Source organism: Microcaecilia unicolor, chromosome 8, assembly GCF_901765095.1.
Source record: "Microcaecilia unicolor chromosome 8, aMicUni1.1, whole genome shotgun sequence".
NCBI lineage: Eukaryota > Metazoa > Chordata > Amphibia > Gymnophiona > Siphonopidae > Microcaecilia > Microcaecilia unicolor.
The window spans coordinates 13,799,736-13,820,951 of NC_044038.1; the positions used below are offsets into that span (position 1 = coordinate 13,799,736).

The 21,216-nt window shown below is 45.2% G+C and overlaps 1 protein-coding gene across 1 annotated transcript in view; it reads right to left on the bottom strand.

Annotated features, from left to right (window-relative positions):
- Positions 1-7,395: 7,395 nt before the first annotated feature.
- LOC115476722 (cytochrome P450 3A9-like) overlaps positions 7,396-21,216 on the bottom strand; it is a 54,470-nt gene continuing 40,649 nt past the window's right edge. The window contains 4 exon segments of the mRNA XM_030213274.1: positions 7,396-8,383; positions 8,482-8,644; positions 15,463-15,689; positions 20,861-21,021. Of these exon segments, the coding sequence (XP_030069134.1) occupies positions 8,282-8,383; positions 8,482-8,644; positions 15,463-15,689; positions 20,861-21,021 (653 nt within the window). The 3' untranslated portion in view covers positions 7,396-8,281.

Genomic DNA, 21,216 nt, shown 5'->3' on the forward strand with positions numbered 1-21,216 from the left:
AATCCCTGGTTAAGATCTGGCAACCCTTTGGCTAAGGAGAGAGAGGAATCACTGTCCACAAGAACAGAGGCTATCGGTGGAGTTTCTGGAGAAGGGTAAAGGGGCCCCATCCAGGAGCTGGAGATAGGAACTAGGAAGAATTCCATCTTGTGGAAGGGATGGGACATTGGAGTCCGGACCTGAGTGGAGAAGGAGTATAGCCAGTGTGGGGTTCAATGCCATTGGAAGGGATGGACAAGGAGAGATGCTGTATAAAGTATAGATATTTTGGATCTCCATTCTGTAAATACCTTGCCAAGGACAAGTCGAGTTTGTGTTGGACTATTATCAACCTTTTTGGTTTGAAACGACTGAGTTGCTATTTGCAAAGTTCAATAAAAGTTCCAGTTCCAGTTCCAGTGGAGTGATTTATTTCTTGGAGATACTGTCAGACTCTAGAGTCCCTTGGGACCATATTAACAACTTGCCAGTTTGCACCCTACAGGGAGTTCCAGGGAGAAGACTAAACTAAAACTGTATTCCTGGGCGTAGAAGAGGGTCACCGAACCCACTAACCACTTCTTTCCCCAGGTGGAGGCACTGGCATCAAGAGAGTGAGCGAGGGTCTGAAGGAGCCTGGCCAGCATGGTGGTACCCCTGCCCACTCAGACCCTGGACCCAGGGAAGCGCCAGGAAGGAGGACGTTTCATTGAAGGGGGGCAGACTCAGGAGTAATGTCAGGAAGTATTTTTTCATGGAGAGGGTGGTGGATACATGAAATGCCCTCCCATGGGAGGTGGTGGAGATGATAACTGAGTTTAAATATGTGTGGGATAGACACAAAGGAATCCTGTTTAGAAGGAATGGATCCACAGAATCTTAGCGGGGATTGGGTGGCAATGCCGGTAATTAATTGGGAAGCAAAACCAGTACTGGGCAGACTTCTACGGTCTATGTCCTGATCATGACTGAATAGATTTGGATGGACTGGAGTGTAAATTTTAAGAGGCTTTGACGTTAGCTTCAGAACGTTTAGTACAAGAACAGTGCTGGGCAGACTTCAATGGTCTGAGCCCTGAAAATGGCAAGGACAAATCAAACTCGATTATACCTTATAAAGTATTGCATACCATGTAAAATGAGTTTATCTTGTTGGGCAGACTGGATTGACCATACAGGTCTTTATCTGCCATCATTTACTATGTTACTCTTTGGGGTTCTACTTGGAATGTTGCTACTAATTGGGATTCCGGAATCTTGTAACTCTTTAGGATTCCAGAATCTTCAGAACTTTTAGTACAAGAACAGTACTGGGCAGACTTCTATGGTCTGTGCCCTGAGAATGGCAAGGACAAATCAAACTCGAGTATAAAGTATCGCATACCATGTAAAATGAGTTTATCTTGTTGGGCAGACTGGATGGACCGTACAGGTCTTTATCTACCGTCATTTACTATGTTACTATGTTACTCTTTGGGGTTCTACATGGAATGTTGCTACTAATTGGGATTCCGGAATCTTGTAACTCTTTAGGATTCCAGAATCTTCAGAACTTTTAGTACAAGAACAGTACTGGGCAGACTTCTATGGTCTGTGCCCTGAGAATGGCAAGGACAAATCAAACTCGAGTATAAAGTATCACATACCATGAACAATGAGTTTATCTTGTTGGGCAGACTGGATGGACCGTACAAGTCTTTATCTGCCATCATTTACTATGTTACTATCCTTCCAGGTGCCTCTCTGGGCTTTCTGCAACATGTCAGGAAATTGTCTTTCCAGTGACCTCCACAAGGCTGTAGAAGGCAGCTGGCTCTCTGACACCTTTGGCAGTATGAATAGATTCACCCAAGGTTCCAAAAGCACATAACGTTTAAATTTAAAATTATTTTCTCTTTTTTTGGATTATGTAGTGCTATAGCCTTCTGGGAGCATTTTATACAACTTGCTCACAGTATTTGCCAAGTTGGCAACGTTGGAATGCATATTCGCGGCATCCATGCTCTGACAAAGTCCCTTCCTATACATTTGAGCTATGGGCTGTGTATGCGAGCTCCCAGGTCATATTTGCTGACCTGATAAATCGAATTATCATTTCTCTTTACATCGCCAGGTACTGTTTCGTAAAATCAAGTTTATTAAATGCAACTAGTGATTTCTCTATTTAAGGCGGCGCTGCACAAACATAGAAGAAAGACAGTCCCTGCTCAAAGAGCTTACAATCTAATAGACAAAAAATAAATAAAGTAAGCAAATCAAATCAATTAATGTGTACAGGAAGGAGGAGAGGAGGGTAGGTGGAGGCGAGTGGTTACAAGTGGTTACGAGTCAAAAGCAATGTTAAAGAGGTGGGCTTTCAGTCTAGATTTAAAGGTGGCCAAGGATGGGGCAAGACATAGGGGCTCAGGAAGTTTATTCCAGGCGTAGGGTGCAGCGAGACAGAAGGCGCGAAGTCTGGAGTTGGCAGTAGCGGAGAAGGGAACAGATAAGAAGGATTTATCCAGGGAACGGAGTGCACGGGAAGGGGTGTAGGGAAGGACGAGTGTGGAGAGATACTGGGGAGCAGCAGAGTGAATACATTTATAGGTTAGTAGAAGAAGTTTGAACAGGATGCGAAAACGGATCGGGAGCCAACATTCAGAGTTGGATAAACATTTTGTTGGGCCCTTCGCAAATATACACATTAGACCTCCCTCCCTGTTCAATCCCTGGATCTTCATTCTTGGTCTGCTCTGTCCTACCTCCCCTAGCTGCCCTCAGCCCAGCTCACTTCTGAAGTGACTTAGGGAACTGCAGGGGCAGGTTCTGGATGTTGCTACTATGAGTGCTCGCGGGGGTCTGAGCAGTTGCCTGCTCACTGCCCTGTCTCCAACACAAAATGCAGAAGGGGGGGGGGGGTCACGGTGGCCTGTGAATGCACATTTATTTAGTCCCCTCCCTCACCCACACTCTGCCTCCAGTGCTGTAATCTTCAAAAATGACAGTGCCCAGCCCCTTACAAGGGAGATGGACCCTATCCGGTGCATGTGGGTCTGGGTGCCACCATTTTTGAAGATGATGGTGCTAGATACAGGAGTAAGTGGGCATCACTGCTGCCCCATTTAAGGTACAGGGTCTGAGGGAGCCTGGGCAAGGGTTTTGGGGTGGGGAGGTCCCACTTGACACCAGGGAGGACTTTTAAAAATCAAGTCAGGTGGGTGCCACTAGAGAGCAGGAATATTTATTTCAGGGGGTGAGGTCAGGTGGGAAAGGGTGTTGGGTTGGGGTGGCTTGTTGGGGCACTGCCTCAGGAATTCATTGCCAGAGAATGTGGTAAAGGCAGTTGGCTTAGCGGGGTTTTAAAAAGGTCTGGACGGCTTCCTAAAGGAAAAGTCCATAGACCATTATTAAATTGACTTGGGGAAAATCCATTGCTTATTTCTGGGATAAGCAGCATAAAATGTATTGAACTTTTTTGAGATCTTGCCAGGCCCTTGTGACCTGGATTAGTCACTGTTGGAAACAGGATGTTTGGTCTGTCTCAGTGTGGCAATACTTATGTACTTATGAAGGAGATGGGCTAATGCAAAACGCTGACCCCATGCTTTTTTTTTGCCCACAGCTACTGTTTTTAGGTTTTTTTGTTTTTAAATGTCACCCTTCCTGTCAGTGCCTGCCTGAGCCAATCACCATTCACTCACTTACTGAAAGGGTGGCATTTAACAATAAACTGTGGATTATTTTATTTTTATTACATTTGTACCCTGCGCTTTCCCACTCATGGCAGGCTCAATGCGGCAGGCAATGGAGGGTTAAGTGACTTGCCCAGAGTCACAAGGAGCTGCCTGTGGCGGGAATTGAACTCAGTTCCTCAGGACCAAAGTCCACCACCCTAACCACTAGGCCACTCCTCCACTGTTGCTACTATTTGAGATTCTACATGGAATGTTGCTACTATTGGAGATTCTACATGGAATGTTGCTATTCCACTAGCAACATTCCATGTAGAAGTCGGCCCTTGCAGATCACCAATGTGGCCACGTAGGCTTCTGCTTCTGTGAGTCTGACGTCCTGCACAGGACGTCAGACTCACAGAAACAGAAGCCTGCGCAGCCTTCTACATGGAATGTTGCTAGTGGAATAGCAACATTCCATGTAGAATCTCCAATAGTAGCAACATTCCATGTAGAATCTCCAATAGTATCTATTTTATTTTTGTTACATTTGTACCCCGCGCTTTCCCACTCATGGCAGGCTCAATGCGGCTTACTTGGGGCAATGGAGGGTTAAGTGACTTGCCTGAAGTGAGAATCAAACTCAGTTCCTCAGTTCCCCAGGACCAAAGTCCACCACCCTAACCACTAGGCCACTCCTCCACTGTTGCTACTATTTGAGATTCTACATGGAATGTTGCTACTATTGGAGATTCTACATGGAATGTTGCTATTCCACTAGCAACATTCCATGTAGAAGTCGGCCCTTGCAGATCACCAATGTGGCCACGTAGGCTTCTGCTTCTGTGAGTCTGACGTCCTGCACAGGACGTCAGACTCACAGAAACAGAAGCCTGCGCAGCCTTCTACATGGAATGTTGCTAGTGGAATAGCAACATTCCATGTAGAATCTCCAATAGTAGCAACATTCCATGTAGAATCTCCAATAGTATCTATTTTATTTGCACCCTGCGCTTTCCCACTCATGGCAGGCTCAATGCAGCTTACATGGGGCAATGGAGGGTTAAGTGACTTGCCCAGAGTCACAAGGAGCTGCCTGTGCCTGAAGTGGGAATCGAACTCAGTTCCTCAGGACCAAAGTCCACCACCCTAACCACTACCACATGGCAGTAATTTGTGTGCTCATTGCTTACTGCATGCCACTGTATTTTGCGGTAGCACCCTCAGACCTTTGAATATATAAGTGATGTCACTTACATATGTAACTGGTGGGTTTTGCAACCTGCCACGTAAAAGTACAAGACTCAGATTTTGCGAAGCAGGACATCAAGGGGAACCGATTAAGTTGCTGAGCACAGAAACCGTGTTTGAAGTGGTTTTAAATGCCAGAAAATTAACCACAACTGTCCCCTCAATCTCTCTTCCAAGTGACAGGTCAAGCCCAGCCATTAGGCATGATTAGGCGGTTGTCTAGGGCAGCAGCTTCGTGCTGGCAGCAAAAAGCAGGGCAGACTAAGTAAAACAGTAAAGGAAACATCAGCACATAATTTAGCCTGAATTGTTAAAGGATGATCATGACTGTTCAGTTTAATTATCAAAATTGGGAGAGGGGGGAAACTGCAGGATAGAGGTCTGAAAATTAATGGGGGGTGGGGTTGTAAGGCTGAGCGTTCATTCAGAGACATGATGGAGGTCTATAAAATACTGAGTGGAGTGGAACAGGTAGATGTGAATCACTTGTTTACTCTTTCCAAAAAATACTAGGACTAGGGGGCAGTGCAATGAGCATAGTAACATAGATGACGGCAGAAAAAGACCTGCACGGTCCATCCAGTCTGCCCAACAAGATAAACTCATGTGCTACTTTTTGTGTATACCCTACCTTGATTTGTACCTGTCCTTTTCAGGGCACAGACCGTATAAGTCTGCCCAGCACTATCCCCGCCTCCCAACCACTAGCCCCGCCTCCCACCACCGGTTCTGGCATAGACCGTATAAGTCTGCCCAGCACCATCCCCACCTCCCAACCACCAGCCCTGCCTCCCACCACCGGCTCTGGCACAGACTGTATAAGTCTGCCCAGCACTATCCCCGCCTCCCAACCACCAGTCCCGCCTCCCACCACCGGCTCTGGCACAGACTGTATAAGTCTGCCCAGCACCATCCCCACCTCCCAACCACCAGCCCCGCCTCCCACCACCGGCTCTGGCACAGACCGTATAAGTTTGCCCAGCACCATCCCCACCTCCCAACCACCAGCCCCGCCTCCCACCACCGGCTCTGGCATAGACCGTATAAGTCTGCTCAGCACCATCCCCACCTCCCAACCACTGGCTCTGGCACAGACCGTATAAGTCCGCCTAGCACCATCCCCGCCTCTAAGTAGTAAATTTAAAACAAACCAAAGAAAATATTTCTTCACTCAAAGTGTAATTAAACTCTAAATTCATTGCCAGAGAATATGGTAAAAGCAGATAGCTTAGCAGGTTTTAGTTTTAATAATATGCATGAAAGAAAAGTCCATAAGCCATTATTAAGAAGGAGTTGGGAAAATCCACTATTTATTTCTAGGATAAGCAGCATAAAATCTATTTTACTGTTCTGGGAGCTTGCCAGGTACTTGTGACCTAGATTGGCCACTATGGTAACACTTATGTTTTTATTTTCTTAACCCCTGTATTGGCTCCGTGTCCAGACCAGCAGTTGGCTGAGGAGCAGGTGTAAATGCCAATGGGGAAACTTTGAAGTAGATGTGTTTTGCCAGTGCAAAACAGAAAATACACAGATACCTCTCACCCAGAACACGCCCCTTTGAAAACTGTGCCTGTCCCAGGTATACACTACTAAAATTGTGACTTAGACACATGTAACTCTGTAAATCTGCTATTTAGATGTGCAAATGCTGCTCAAACCTTCTAAAATGGCCTCCAAAAATGTTCTTTACATTGCACATGTGTGCTCAAAATCTAGCTCGGTCCCCCCCCCCCCCCCCCCACACACCAGTGTATCCTCCCCAAATGAGGGTTTGTCCAGGATCACCATACACTTTCACTGGCCCCCACATCTCACCCTCAGCCTTAACATCTCTATTCTCCCTGCAGAACAGGTTCACAGCGACCCTCAACCCCCAACCTCAGTTCCTCCTTCAGCTCTCCTCCTCCCTCCGGTACATCTCTCCCAGCTCAGCTTTACTAAATACTCAGTGATGACTTTATGCCTTCAGACAGACAGATGATTTTTTTTTTAATAGATTTCAGAAATAAATAATCATTTGGCTTCAAGATTTGAACTAGAAAGGCTATCGGAAGTAGAAAATCCAGCAAAATGCACTAGACCCCAACTCAACCAGAGAACTCCAAAGGGTCATAGGTGAGTCACTACTGTATCTAGAAGGAAACGTCAAGGCTGATCCCGGACCCCTGATACCATTATATGTACCATTGACGTCATTTCTGTGTATTGCCGTCGAGGCGCTTTATAGTCGATTTCTCAACTTCTTCATTTCAAGGAAGTCCGACAACCATCTTTTCTTTGGGTTTTTAACCGAGTGACAACCATAGAAGATTTGTTTGACCCCTGATGCAGGCTTTGATGCCGAAACACGGCTGTGTCGGGTTGTTAGTTGATTTACCAATAAAGGTTCTTGGATTTCCTCCATATTTGTCCTCACTCTTGTTTTTATTGTTTTCGTTTTGCGTGAGGATTCTCCTCCCCACTTGTTGCTTACTATTATACATTTGCCATAACATTTAAGACAAGGTAATGACAATTTGTAAACAAAGTTTTATTAGATATTTTACAACAAAACGGAAGTTCATTTTCAGCCATCTTTTGTTGAGGTGCATTTATTCGTTGGGGGGTAAACAACCAAAGTGATTTACATAAAACCTTTGCTAAACTTTAAAGCTACTGAAGTTTAAAGCTGTTATAGCCTAACTTTTTCCAGACACTGTACAGCAGGATGCGTTTGGCAGAGGGTCTCCCACCAGATATGACCGACACAGATTTTTGTTTCCTGCTTGTGAACTCTTGAAGTGGGTGACCTTTGCATCAGTGGGTCGGCTTTTCTAAGGCCCTGAATGTGGGCCAGGTGGGATGGACAGCATAAGGGACAAAGAGCAGAATGAGGCCAGAATGTGCCTTTAAGGGTACGAGAATGAGCTAAACTACAGGACTCCAGGAGTTATTGGTAAATACAAGAGGAAAAGAAAAACACAAGCTGCGGAAGAGCCCCTCAGACCTTTCCCCACAGACCCCTGGATGCAGCTCTGCTGAGGACTTAGATCTTGGTTCACTCTGCCCTGCTGTAGAGAACTACAGGCCATTTGGATCTAACAGCAAACTTTTGGTAATTAAACTTAAAGGCGGAGGCTAAGGGGACACTTGACACTTGTAATGGAGAATATTCTGTCATTTTCATCAGTTTCTTCTATTCCTCAAAGCAGCCATTAAATAAGCATCAGCCTATGCTTAAGAAAGCACTCTACATCTGGATGAAGCTCTCAAGAGAGTCCCAGAAATCAGTGTAAAATGGTCCTTTTCTCTATTCTGTTGTGTATTTCTGATCTTTAATCTGCTGTAGGAAGGCGGCACCAAGGAAAGGCTCAGTTGGCACGAGCCGTTCTGTTTCCCGCGATGTCGCCTGTTTTTCAGTTTCGGTCTTCAGCGCTGGCGCTGGTTCTGGGTACAAGTTTCAGAACAATGGGCTTTGTGGGCTGCAGGAACCCCTTCGAGTCAAGCTCCAGAGGGATCTAAGGAAAAGCAGAATGGATTAAGAGAAGGGATAACTCTTTCCAGTTTAATGATTTTCTGTGAACGTAAACAGATGCTACAGAGTTTGGTTTCTAACCTGCGTGTCTTTGGTGGGTTGGAAGGAGAAGTTCTGCAACAGGACCGCCATTGCCAGTTTCATGTTCAGCAGGGCAAATCTCATCCCGATACAATTTCTGGGTCCAGCTCCAAAGGGGAGGAAAACGTAAGGGTCCATGGATTCTCTGTTCTCTTTACTGAACCTAGGAGAAGTCACATAAGTAAGCAGAAAAACAGGAAACAGTTCCATATCTCTGAAAATGGTAAACTTTCTCCTTCCTGCTCAACGTTTCGAGTCTTATTTTGGAAGGAATGAGTGTACAGGAGCTCCAAATTCACCCCTTACTAAAAGCAAATGTGGTATTGTGTTTGAGTCTCTATCCCCGTTAACTAGAAACAGTTCCTGACATTTTTTTAGGTCTTCCCTGACTCTTGAAGCAGTCTGAGTAGTGGATGTGTTTAAGGTGATGCTTTTATGTCAGTGTCTCCATAAAACCTTGTGTAAAAAGGGGGCTGGGTCTTTCTTCTGAATCTTTCTGTCCAACCAACAAGATCAACTCACACAGGGCCCCTTTTGCTAAGCTGTGGTAAGCTCTATGGGTGCCAAAACTGACTTACCACCCGACTACCACGTGCAGTAATTTCATTTTTGGTGTGCGTCCTCTACGCACATCTGAAAAATAATTTTTATTTTCAGATGCGCGTAGTGGACGCACGCCAAGTGGCATCTGATGTGCGTAGGTCCTTACTGCGTAGATTCCTTACCACTAGGTCTATGGCTGGTGGTAAGAACAGACACCCAAAATGGACGCACAACAATTTTGATTTTGCCGCACGTCCATTTTTGGCAAAACATTTTTTAAAAATGCATTTTTGGTACGCGCACTGAAAAATATTTCTGCGCGCACCCAAATCTCACACCTACACTACTGCAAGCCACTTTTTACCGTGGCTTAGTATAAGGATCCCAAAGAGGGGCATTTTCGAATGGGGACGACCATCTTTAAGGGTGCCCATCTGTAAGGATGCTGCCGCGAAGGGGCGTCCATCTTTTGTTTCAATAATACGGTCGGGGCTGCCCAAATCTCAACATTTAGGTCGACCTTAGAGATGGTCAACATAAATGTTGAGATCGTCAACCTTAGAGATGGTCGTCCCCAGTTTTCGGCGATAACGGAAACCGAGGATGCCCATCTCATAAACGACCAAATCCAAGTCATATGGTTATGAGATGAGCCAGCATTCGTAGTGCACTGGTCCCCCTGACATGCCAGGACACCAACTGGGCACCCTAGGGGGCACTGTAGTGGACTTCATAAATTGCTCCCAGGTACATAGCTCCCTTACCTTCTGTGCTGAGCTCCCCAAAACCCACTCCCCACAACTGTACACCACTACCACAGCCCTTAGGGATGAAAGGGGGCACCTACTTGTGGGTACAGTAGGTTTCTGGTGGGTTTTGAAGGGCTCACATTTACCACCACAAGTGTAACAGGTGGGGGGGGGGATGGGCCTGGGTCCGCCTGCCTGAAGTTCACTGCACCCACTAAAAACTGCTCCAGGGACCTGCATACTGCTGAGCTAGGTATTACATTTGAGGCTGGCAAAAAATGTTTTTAAATTTTTTTTTTTTTGGGTGGGAGGGGGTTGGTGACCACTGGGGGAGTAAGGGGAGGTCATCCCCGATTCCCTCCGGTGGTCATCTGGTCAGTTTGGGCACCTTTTCGAGGCTTGGTCATGAAAAAAAATGGACCAAGTAAAGTCAGCCAAATGGTCGTCAGGGACGCCCTTCTTTTTTCCATTTTCGGCCGAGGATGCCCATCTCTTAATCACGCCCCAGTCCCGCCTTCGGTATGGTGCCGACATGCCCCCGTCCCGGAAAGCAGTTGAGGGCGCCCAAAATCGGCTTTCGATTATGCCGATTTGGGCGACACTGAGAGAAGGACGCCCATCTCCCAATTTGTGTCGGAAGATGGGCACCCTTCTCTTTCGAAAATTCCCCTATTATATTGTAACATTGTATCAAATCCAACCCGACTGTATTCACACAATGTCCTACCTATTACATTGTAATAATTTCATCCCACTTATGAGGTATACTGCACTGAAGCCTGAAAGGGGATATTAGCAGTATCCAAGAACTGAACTGAATTGAATTCTTGACGAGCAGCTGGGACTTGTGGCCAGAGTAAATAGACTCTGAAGAAGTGGGTCATTGGTGAAATCCTGAAAACCTGACTGGGTTGTGCCCCTTAAGGACTGACATTTGTACCCCGCGCTTTCCCACTCACGGCAGGCTCAATGCGGCTTACATCTAATATAATAAAACGCACCGTGAACGTTCTAATGAGGACAACGTTCTGTGAAGCCCTGAAGCCCTGAAGCCATCTGACGTCACTGAAGCTGTAGGGTTCGTGGATTCGTGGTGTGAAGCCTTCAAGCCAGCCAGCCGTCTCTGCCCCGCCCTCACGAAAAAAACAAACAAATCGGGAAGCGAAACGTCAGGGAAGGAGGCGGCGCTCCCGACGTCTAGCCTTCCCTTCGCTGTGTTCCGCCTTCAAAATAAGGCGGAACACAGCGAAGGGAAAGCTAGACGTCGGGAGCGCCGCCTCCTTCCCTGACGCTTCGCTGCACGAACCGCCACGGAGGTAAAGTTAAAAAGAATAATAAAAAAAAAAAGGGATGCATGGATGCGAGGCATGGATGCGAAGGGGGGGGGGGGGGAGAAGAGGGGGGGCCAGGCTGGGACATGGGAGAGAGAGTAGCATGGATGCGAGGGGGGGGGTCATGGAAGGGCGAGAGGGGACTTGCTGGAAAAGGATGAATGGAGGCGGCAGGGGACAGAGGAGCATGGATGGGTATGGATTAGGAGGACAGGGCACAGGGAGAGAGGGGAATTACTGGAAATGGATGAATGGAGGGGGCAGGGGACAGAGGAGCATGGATGGGCATGGATTGGGAGGGCAGGACTCAGGGAGAGAGGGAAATTGCTGGATAGGGAAAAATGGAGGGGCCAGGTGACAGATGAGCATGGATTGGAAGGGCAGGACTCAGGGAGAGGGGAATTGCTGGATAGGGATGAATGGAGGGGACAGATGGGCATGGATGGATATGGATTGCAGAGCAGGCCTCAGGCAGAGAGGGGAAATGCTAGATAGGGAAAAATGGAGGGCCCAGGTGACAGATGAGCATGGATGGGCATGGATTGGAAGGGCAGGAGTCAGGGAGAGGGGAATTGCTGGATAGGGATGAATGGAGGGGACAGATGGGCATGGATGGATATGGATTGCAGAGCAGGCCTCAGGCAGAGAGGGGAAATGCTGGATAGGGAAAAATGGAGGGGCCAGGTGACAGAGGAGCATGGATTGGAAGGGCAGGACTCAGGGAGAGGGGAATTGCTGCATAGGGATGAATGGAGGGGACAGATGGGCATGGATGGATATGGATTGCAGGGCAGGCCTCAGGCAGAGAGGGGAAATGCTGGATAGGGATGAATGGAGGGGGCAGGTGACAGACAAACATGGATGGCCATGGATTGGGAGGGCAGGGCTCAGGGACAGAGGGGAATTGCTGGAAAAGGATGAATGGAGGGGGCAGGGGACAGATGGCCATGGATTGGGAGGGCACGGCTCACACTCTCTCTCTCATATACAATGTCTTTCTGACTCTCACTCTCACACACTCTGTCTCACACTGTATCACATTCACTCTCTATGTGCCACACAGTCACTCACACACTCGCTTGGTCTCATACACTCACTCTCACAGAGAATCTGTGTCTCACACACACTCTCTCTCTCGCCCACACACACACACTCTCTCTCACACTGTGTCTCACATACACACTTGCACACACTCTCATTCTCACACACACACTCTCTCACAAACACACTCACACCCAGAGTCACTCTCTCTCTCACACACTCACACTTTCACTCTGACTCTCAAACAGTCACTCTCACATACACTCTCCCAAACATACACACTCCAAGGAAAACCTTGCTAGCGCCCGTTTCATTTGTGTCAGAAACGGGCCTTTTTTACTAGTATTATATACAGGTACTTATTTGTAACTGGGGCAATGGAGGGTTAAGTGACTTGCCCAGAGTCACAAGGAGCTGCCTGTGCCTGAAGTGGGAATCAAACTCAGTTCCTCAGGACCAAAGTCCACCACCCTAACCACTAGGCCACTCCTCCAAACCAAATTGAATTACGAGTTGTACTATTTGCAAGAGATGCATGAATGGTCAGTATCCAAGGCTGGTCACAAGTTTCAAACTTGCCCACATTCATGGCCATGCATCCCTGTGATAGTGTGACTTGCAGTTGGCTGCAGGACCTCACAGAGGCAGTTTGCAGTGCAAAGTCAAAGGAAAATTTTATTGGTGGAAAATAATTAAAGCAATACAGTCTGCTCCCCTGTGGCAGACTCCAACCCTGGGCCACAACCCCAACAACACGTAATTGCTTCTCTCTTAGCAGTTCTATCTTCAGTACAATTCCAGTTTCTCAAACATTAAGTCAAGGCCTGGCTACAACTATGAAGTTCAAGACCTGGGTCTTCACAGAAAACAAAGGCACTCTTTTACATTAGCAGTCTTTTCCTTCTCATGCAATTCCTGGGCATTTACAGGGTGCAAAAACCTCTGATCAAGGGCCACTCCCTGCTTCCTAAGGACTCCCCCACAGGTACTGCAGGCAGTGGCGTTCTGTGGTTCACTGCCACCCGGGGCGGATCGCTGCTGCGCGCACCCCCTGCCCCCGGCTGCAGGGCAACACAGCACCCTCCCCCCTGGCATAACACGGCACCCCCCCCCCCCCCGACCCAGTCCCCACCAGTCTACCAGCTCCGTCCACCCAGCACCTCGCGCGACTCTGCACTGCTGTAAAAGAAGACAATCGCCTCGTCGGCCCTTCCCTCACTGTGTCCCCCCAGTGGTCACCAACCCCCTCCCACCCAAAAAAAAATTTTAAAACATTTTTTGTCAGCCTCTATGCCAGCCTCAAATGTCATACCCAGCTCCATTGCAGCAGTATGCAGGTCCCTGGAGTAGTTTTTAGTGGGTGCAGTGCACTTCAGGCAGGCAGACCCAGGCCCATCCCCCACTACCTGTTACACTTGTGCTGGTAAATGTGAGCCCTCCAAAACCCACCACAAAACCACTGTACCCATATCTAGGTGCCCCCCTTCACCCCTTAGGGCTATGGTAGTTGTGTACAGTTGTGGGGAGTGGGTTTTGGGGGGGGTTGGGGGGCTCAGCACCCAAGGTAAGGGAGCTATGCACCTGGGAGCAATTTGTGAAGTCCACTGCAGTGCCCCCTAGGGTGCCTGGTTGGGGTCCTGGCATGTCAGGGGGACCAGTGCACTATGAATGCTGGCTCCTCCCATGACCAAAGGGCTTGGATTTGGTCTTTTTTTAGATGGGTGTCCTTGGTTTCCATTATTGGCGAAAACCGAGGTCGCCCATATCTAAGGTCGACGATCTCAACATTTAGGTCGACTATCTCTTAGGTCGACCTAAAATGTTGAGATTTGGGCGTCCCCGACCGTATTATCGAAACGAAAGATGGACGCCCATCTTGTTTCGATAATACGGGTTGCCCCGCCCCTTCACGGCGCCGTCCTTAGAGATGAGCGCCCTTAGAGATGGTCGTCCCCGTTCGATTATCCCCCTCTATGTAGCTTTGTAAGTCTACGTGCTTTGAAAATGAGCACCATAGCGCCTTTCCTGACATATTACTGTTCCCTGAATAACTCTTTGCTCCTTCCCAACTCTATTCCTGAAGTGATGAGATCTGGTCACCTAAATTTAGCTCAACTGAGGAATCTAGCGGCTGAATTATGTAATGAATGAAGTCATTTGAGTTGTACTTTGAGACAGCCAATAAAGACAGAATTACAGTAATCTATTTGTGAAATGGCAAAAGCATGGATGGAAATCCAGATAAAAGCGAACGGTACATATGATACATAATTACAAACAAAGAGCTTTCAGCACAGAATTTTGAAATCTTGAGACTCGTGTCCTAATCCTGCTTCCTCCTCATCCATACATCACAAAATGTATGCACTCTTACGCCTATGTACCAATCATTTTTTTGCAATATTATTTAAGTGTTATTTTACCTGTCTTAAATCTCTGAATTTTAATGTTTCCCCTCCTTATTTGACTTTTAAAATACTTATTCTTATGTACCAATTATTTTCGAAATGCTATTTAAGTGTAACTTCACCTTTTTATTGTATATTACCTTTTGAATATTCATTTATCCATTTATTTATTTATCTATTATATAGCTGTTTTTATTCATTTGATGTTGGTTATTACATGTTCATGTTTGTTTCTATGTAGATTCACCAGAACCCTGAGGCAGGCCCTTTGGGCCGAAACACGGCCGTGTCGGGTTGTCTTTTAGGCTGTTTTTCCAATAAAAACCACTTGATATCCTCCTTGGATCTACCTCGCCTTTTTTTTTGCTTGCTAATCTTGCTTCCAGCATTTGCTAAGCTCAAATATATATTCTAAGATCTACGGGGAAGGGGCTCTTTAAACCATGTGACGCATAATAGGGTATGAATTGTCTTCCTGCTATAAACATTCTCATTCAGACATTTCAGATCATATTTTATCTAGTAAATTATTAAATACACAAATTTAAAAAAAAGACACAAAAAGGTCCACAGAACACAGCCAAAAACAATGAACCAGAGATCACCAGGTGAAGAAATACACTGCTAATTAATCAAATAATCTTTATTATGACTTAAAAGAACAAAACACCCAACATGGCCATGGTTTGACCACATGGATGTATCAGGAGCGATAAGGTAGAAACCCGCAAACAACAACTTCTTACTATACTCCCATTGAATTGTTTAATTAGTGGCGTTTCTTTATCTGGTGCTTTCTGATCCACTGTTTGGACTGTGCTTCCACTGCTCTGAAGGACAGAGGTTTATTGACCACATTCTCTCTCCTCCCCTCCCCTCCCCCAGCTGCCCTTTTCTCCCATGTGGTACCTTTCAGGTTTGAATTCTTCTGGATCTGTCCAGTAGTCTGGGTCCCGATGCATTACAAAAGCTGGAATCACTATTACAGTCTTCTCGGGAATGGTTACTCCATTTATCTCAACTGTTTTCTTACAGACACGTTCTAGTCGACCTCCTCCAGGATACAATCTTAGGGTTTCGTTAATCACCATTTCAAGATACTCCATCTGCAACAAGGCCTCATAGGTAGGTGTGGCCTAGAGGAGAAGCACAATAAACTCCATGTAAGGGCATTTTTTACTTCATGTGACTCTTCCATCAAGAGTTAGTGAGTTAAAATCATATATCCAAGTGGTATAGCAACGGGTGGAAGGGACCCACCCAGCAGCAGCATGCATCATCAGTGCAGCTGGTGGGATCCCCAACTCCTGCCTGCTAAAGAGCTCTCTGGAGCCTCCCTAAGCTGTCCTAACTCCAAGGCAATCAGAGCACTGAGTATGCACAGGGGATCTCGAAGCATGCTGACAACTGCCCCATCGTTAAGACAGCTTGGGGAGGCTCCAGAGAGGACTCTTTAGCTGGTGGGGCTTGGGGATCCCTGCCAACCAAGGCATTCATTTTTACCACTTTGGGGGGGGGGGGGGGGGAGCAGGTGCAGAGATAATGTGTGGACCATGTCCACCTAGTCCACCTCCAGGCCCATCCAGAAATTGAGGTCTGGCTATGCTACTGATATACTTGCTCATTCTATAACAGGTCACCTAAATTTAAGTACATTAGCATACACCGCCACTCATGTGGATAATACTAAAATAACATAAGGACAGCTATACTGGGTCAGACCAAGGATCCATCTAGCCCAGTATCCTGCTTCCAACAGTGGCCAATCCAGGTCACAAGTACCTGGCAGAAATCCAAATAGTAGCAATATTCCATGCTACCAATTCCAGGGCAAGCAGCGGCTTCCCCATGTCTGTCTCTAATCTAATCCAAGGCTTGCATACCGTGCTAATCCCAGTTGAGGTTCAAGGCGGTGTACAAAAAAAAAAATCCCAAACAAACATTCTTAAATTTTATCGAACAGAAATGCTTTAAAAAAACTCTTGCATAATTGCATGTAATTTGTCGTAGGTCTGATATGCAAAGGAAGAGCATTCCAGATTGAAATAGCCCAACACAAGAACATTGCATCACATTGATGTTTAAACCGCACACCTCTAAATGCAGGTAATGTTAATAACAACTTGTCACGTACCCGAGAAGAAAAAGAAAGAGTCAGAAAAAAGTTGCACCAACAACTCAGAAGAACTACCATATAATACATGGAAAATTCTACAAACGTCTTTGAAAATAATACGTGCTTTAAGGGGAAGCCAATGAACTTGCTTCACATACATAGAGATACTATCGTACTTCTTCAAATTAAAAACTAAACGTACTGCTGTAGTTTGAATCTGTTGTAATTTAAGTTTAGCATTCAATCCCACATATAGGGAATTACAGTAGTCCAAATGGGACAATGCCAACATTTGAACTAGTAACGCAAAATATGGTTCAAAGAAGCAAGACCTAATCATGTGTAATTCTCATATTATTATTATTTGTTGCATTTGTATCCCACATTATCCCAACTTTTTGCAGGCTCAATGTGGCTTACAATACATCATGAATAGTGGGAAAGAAAAAAGAGTAGATATTTGGTGTTACAGAAGGATTTTGGGTTACATTGTAGTGGAATACATGATAGTAAGATAACAGAAGGCATTATTAACATTTCTGGATATATGTGGGAGTTTCACATGTTTTGGTCATTGTGGTATATCTTGTCGAAGAGATGGGTCTTTAGTAGTTTATGGAAGTTGGTCAGTTCATAGGTCGCTTTTAGGTTGAGTGGCAATGCGTTCCAGAATTGCGTGCTCATATAGGAAAAGGTTGATGCGTGCATCAATTTGTATTTTAGGCCTTTGCAGTTGGGGAAATGAAGATTAAGGAATGTGATAAAATGTTAGTTTCCACAGGCTATTAACCCGTGAATCAAATGTAAGTGAAAAATCCAGGATTACTCCTAAAACTCTAGACTTCTTATCCACCTTTAAGGCTTTACCATTAGTCAATAACACAGTAGTAGGAATAATCGAAGGATCATTAGAAAACCATAACACTCTGGTTTTATTTGGATTTAAGAAAATTCTCTAAAGCCCACTGCTGAATTTTATCTACACAACGAGAGACTCTGATAAAAGTGTCATCCAGAGTGGATCTTACTGGTACTAACATAAAAATATCATCAGCGTAAGACAAAAGTCGCTTTCCATCACAAAGAGGAATAGCTCCAAGAAAGCTCATAAAAAGATTACATAACATAGGAGACAGCGATGAGCCCTGAGGTACCCCGCAACCAGAGCACTTACATAAACATTCTCTGAACCAGTTTAAGACAGGGCCAACCAAAACAAATGCACTCAACTTCCTCAACATCAGAACACGATCAACGGAATCGAAAGCAGCAGAAATATCGTACTGTAAAATCTGTCTGCCTTTATTTAGGTAACTTCGAACAGCTCCAATTGATTCAGAATGCAGCAGCAAGACTAATAGAAGGTTGCATCAATTCAAGAATGGGCTAAACACAACAAAACTTTGCCTGAATCAAAGTAAAACCAACCTTCTCTGGGTCCCTAACACAAGTGGACATGTATCTGACATCAAAGTACAAAGTCCCACTCAAATCACAAGTCAGGAACCTTGGAATACAGTTAGATTCAACACTTACTCCGATATCCCAAATCCAAGCAATCTTCAAGAGCCGCTTCTACTATTTACGACAACTATGCTGCCTTTCTCCTTACATCGAGAAGGCAAATCTTATCCCAGTTGTGCATGCCATGATAGCATCAAGACTGGACTACTGTAATGCAGTCTACACTGGTCTGTCTACAACAGGTCTGCACCAGCTCCAGTTGATACAGCAAGACTAATAGAAGGTTGGAAGCGACATGACCACATCACACCATTTTTGCAAAAACTTCACTGGCTACTAGTACAGTACAGGGCTAAATTTAGAAACATAAAACATACAAATATGACGGCAGGTACGGGCCAAATGGCTCATCTAGTCTGTCCTTCCTCAGTAACCACTAACGCCTCCTTTTCCTAAGGGATTCCACATGCCTGTCCCACGCTTCCTTAAATTCTGACACAGTCTTCGTCTCCACTACCTCCACTGGGAGGCCATACCACGCTTCCACCACCCTTTCCAAGAAGGAGTATTTTCTTAGATTCCTCCTAAGCGTATTTCCTCTCAACTTCTTCCTATGCCTTCTCATTCCAGAGTTTTCCTTCATTTGAAAAAGATTCACCTCCTGTACTTTGACACCACTGAGGTATTTAAACATCTCTATCATATCCCCTCTCTCCCACCTCTCTTTCAGCATATACATGTTGAGGTTCATAAGCCTGTCTCCATATGTTTTATGACGGAGACCGCTTACCAATTTTGTAACCGCCCTCTGGACTGAGTCTATCCTGTTTATATCTTTCCATAGGTGCGGTCTCCAGAATTGCACGTACTACTCTAAATGGGGCCTCACCAGAGACTTATACAGGGGCATTATCACCTCTTTTTTTTTTCCTGCTGGTCATCATAAGTACATAAGTATTGCCATACTGGGAAAGACCAAAGGTCCATCAAGCCCAGCATCCTGTTTCCAATAGTGGCCAATCCAGGTCACAAATACCTGGCAAGATCCAAAAAAAGTACAAAACATTTTATACTGCTTATCCCAGAAATAATGGATTTTCCCCAGGTCCATTTAATAACGGTCTATGGACTTTTCCTTTAGGAAGCCGTTCAAACCTTTTTAAAACTCCGCTAAGCTAACCGCCTTTACCACATTCTCTGGCAACGAATTCCAGAGTTTAATTACACGTTGAGTGAAGAAACATTTTCTCAGATTCGTTTTAAATTTACTACATTGTAGCTTCATCGCATGCCCCCTAGTCCTAGTATTTTTAGAAAGTGCAAACAGACGCTTCACATCTACCCGTTCAACTCCACTCATTATTTTATAGACCTCTATCATATCTCCTCTCGACCACCTTTTCTCCAAGCTGAAGAGCTCTAGTTGCTTTAGCCTTTCCTCATAGGGAAGTCGTCCCATCCCCTTTATCATTTTCATCACCCTTCTCTGCACCTTTTCTAATTCCACTATATCCACTGCATCACTTTGCACTTGCTCACATTAAACGTCATCTGTCATTTAGACACCCAGTCTCCCAGTAACGTAAGGTCCTCTAGTAATTTTTCACAATCCTCCCGCGATTTAACGATTTTGAATAACTTTGTGTCATCAGCAAATTTAATTACCTCACTAGTTACTCCCATCTCTAGGTCATTTATAAATATGTTAAAAAGTAGCGGTCCCAGCACAGGCCCCTGGGGAACCCCACTAACTACCCTTCTCCATTGAGAATTCTGACCATTTAACCCTACTCTCTGTTTTCTATCTTTTAACCAGTTTTTAATCCACAATAGAACACTACCTCCTATCCCATGACTCTCCAATTTCCTCTGGAGTCTTTCATGAGGTACTTTGTCAAACACCTTCTGAAAATCCAATATCAATATCAACAGGCTCACCTTTATCCACATGTTTGTTCACCCCTTCAAAGAAATATAGTAGATCCCTCTCCTTATGCACCCAAGCATCTTTCTGGTTTTGACCGTTGATTTTCTCTTTGGCCACCTTAAGGTCAGCAGACACAATCACCCCCAAGTCCCGCTCTTCTTTCATACACAAAAGCACTTCACTCCTGTTATGGTACCATGCCCTTGGGTTCTTGGAACCCAAGTGCATGACCTTGCATTTCGTAGCATTAAATTTTAGTTGCCATTTATCGAACCATTCTTCAAGTTTTGCTAGATCTTTCCTCATGTCATCCACACCCTCCAGGTATACTGTAAGTAGTACACTATGCCATACTTTATATTGTTATTTGAATATTTTTACTGCTTAATTGTCTATTGCTTATGTTTGATTTATTTTTTTACTGTAACCGCCTTGAATGTATTCTTTCAAAAAGGTGGTAAATAAATTCTAATAAATAAAATATTATACAACATACCTTCCTAAATCAATACCTTATCACTTGTACAATGTGTAAGCACAAATATCAAAGAGCAGGGCCTGTCATCCCTGATCCCCTCCCTAATCTGATTTCAATTCAGGCTAAAATTTGCCGAGTTCACATAGTTCTTGTGTCTAAAACCTGTAAATCTCTCATACAAATCAAGAAAACTGGACTTGTTAGGGTGGCAAGGTGTAGGAGACCAAGAACCACTATCAGAGTGTAATGTGTACTAAGGACAACCTACAGACGCATCCAACATGGGTCACCTCTTTCACACGATGAAGGAGCAGCCACTCACCTTGTTGGGTAGAATTCGATCTATCTCAGCGTGTAGTTTCTTCTGGATTTCAGGGTGAACTGCCACACTATAGGCCATGAAAGACAGTGCAGTGCTGGTGGTTTCATACCCAGCTAGAATGAAAATAAGTGCCTGGGACATAATCTCAGTGTCCGTGAGAGCTGAAAAACAGAAAAACTCACTTTTCATATCTACTTGCATTCCACCAATCAAAAACACACACAAAATCATAATAACATTATTATTATTATTAGCATTTGTATAGCGCTACCAGACGCACGTAGCGCTGAACACCTGATACAAAGAGACAGTCCCTGCTCAAAAGAGCTTACAATCTAAATAATACAGACAGACAA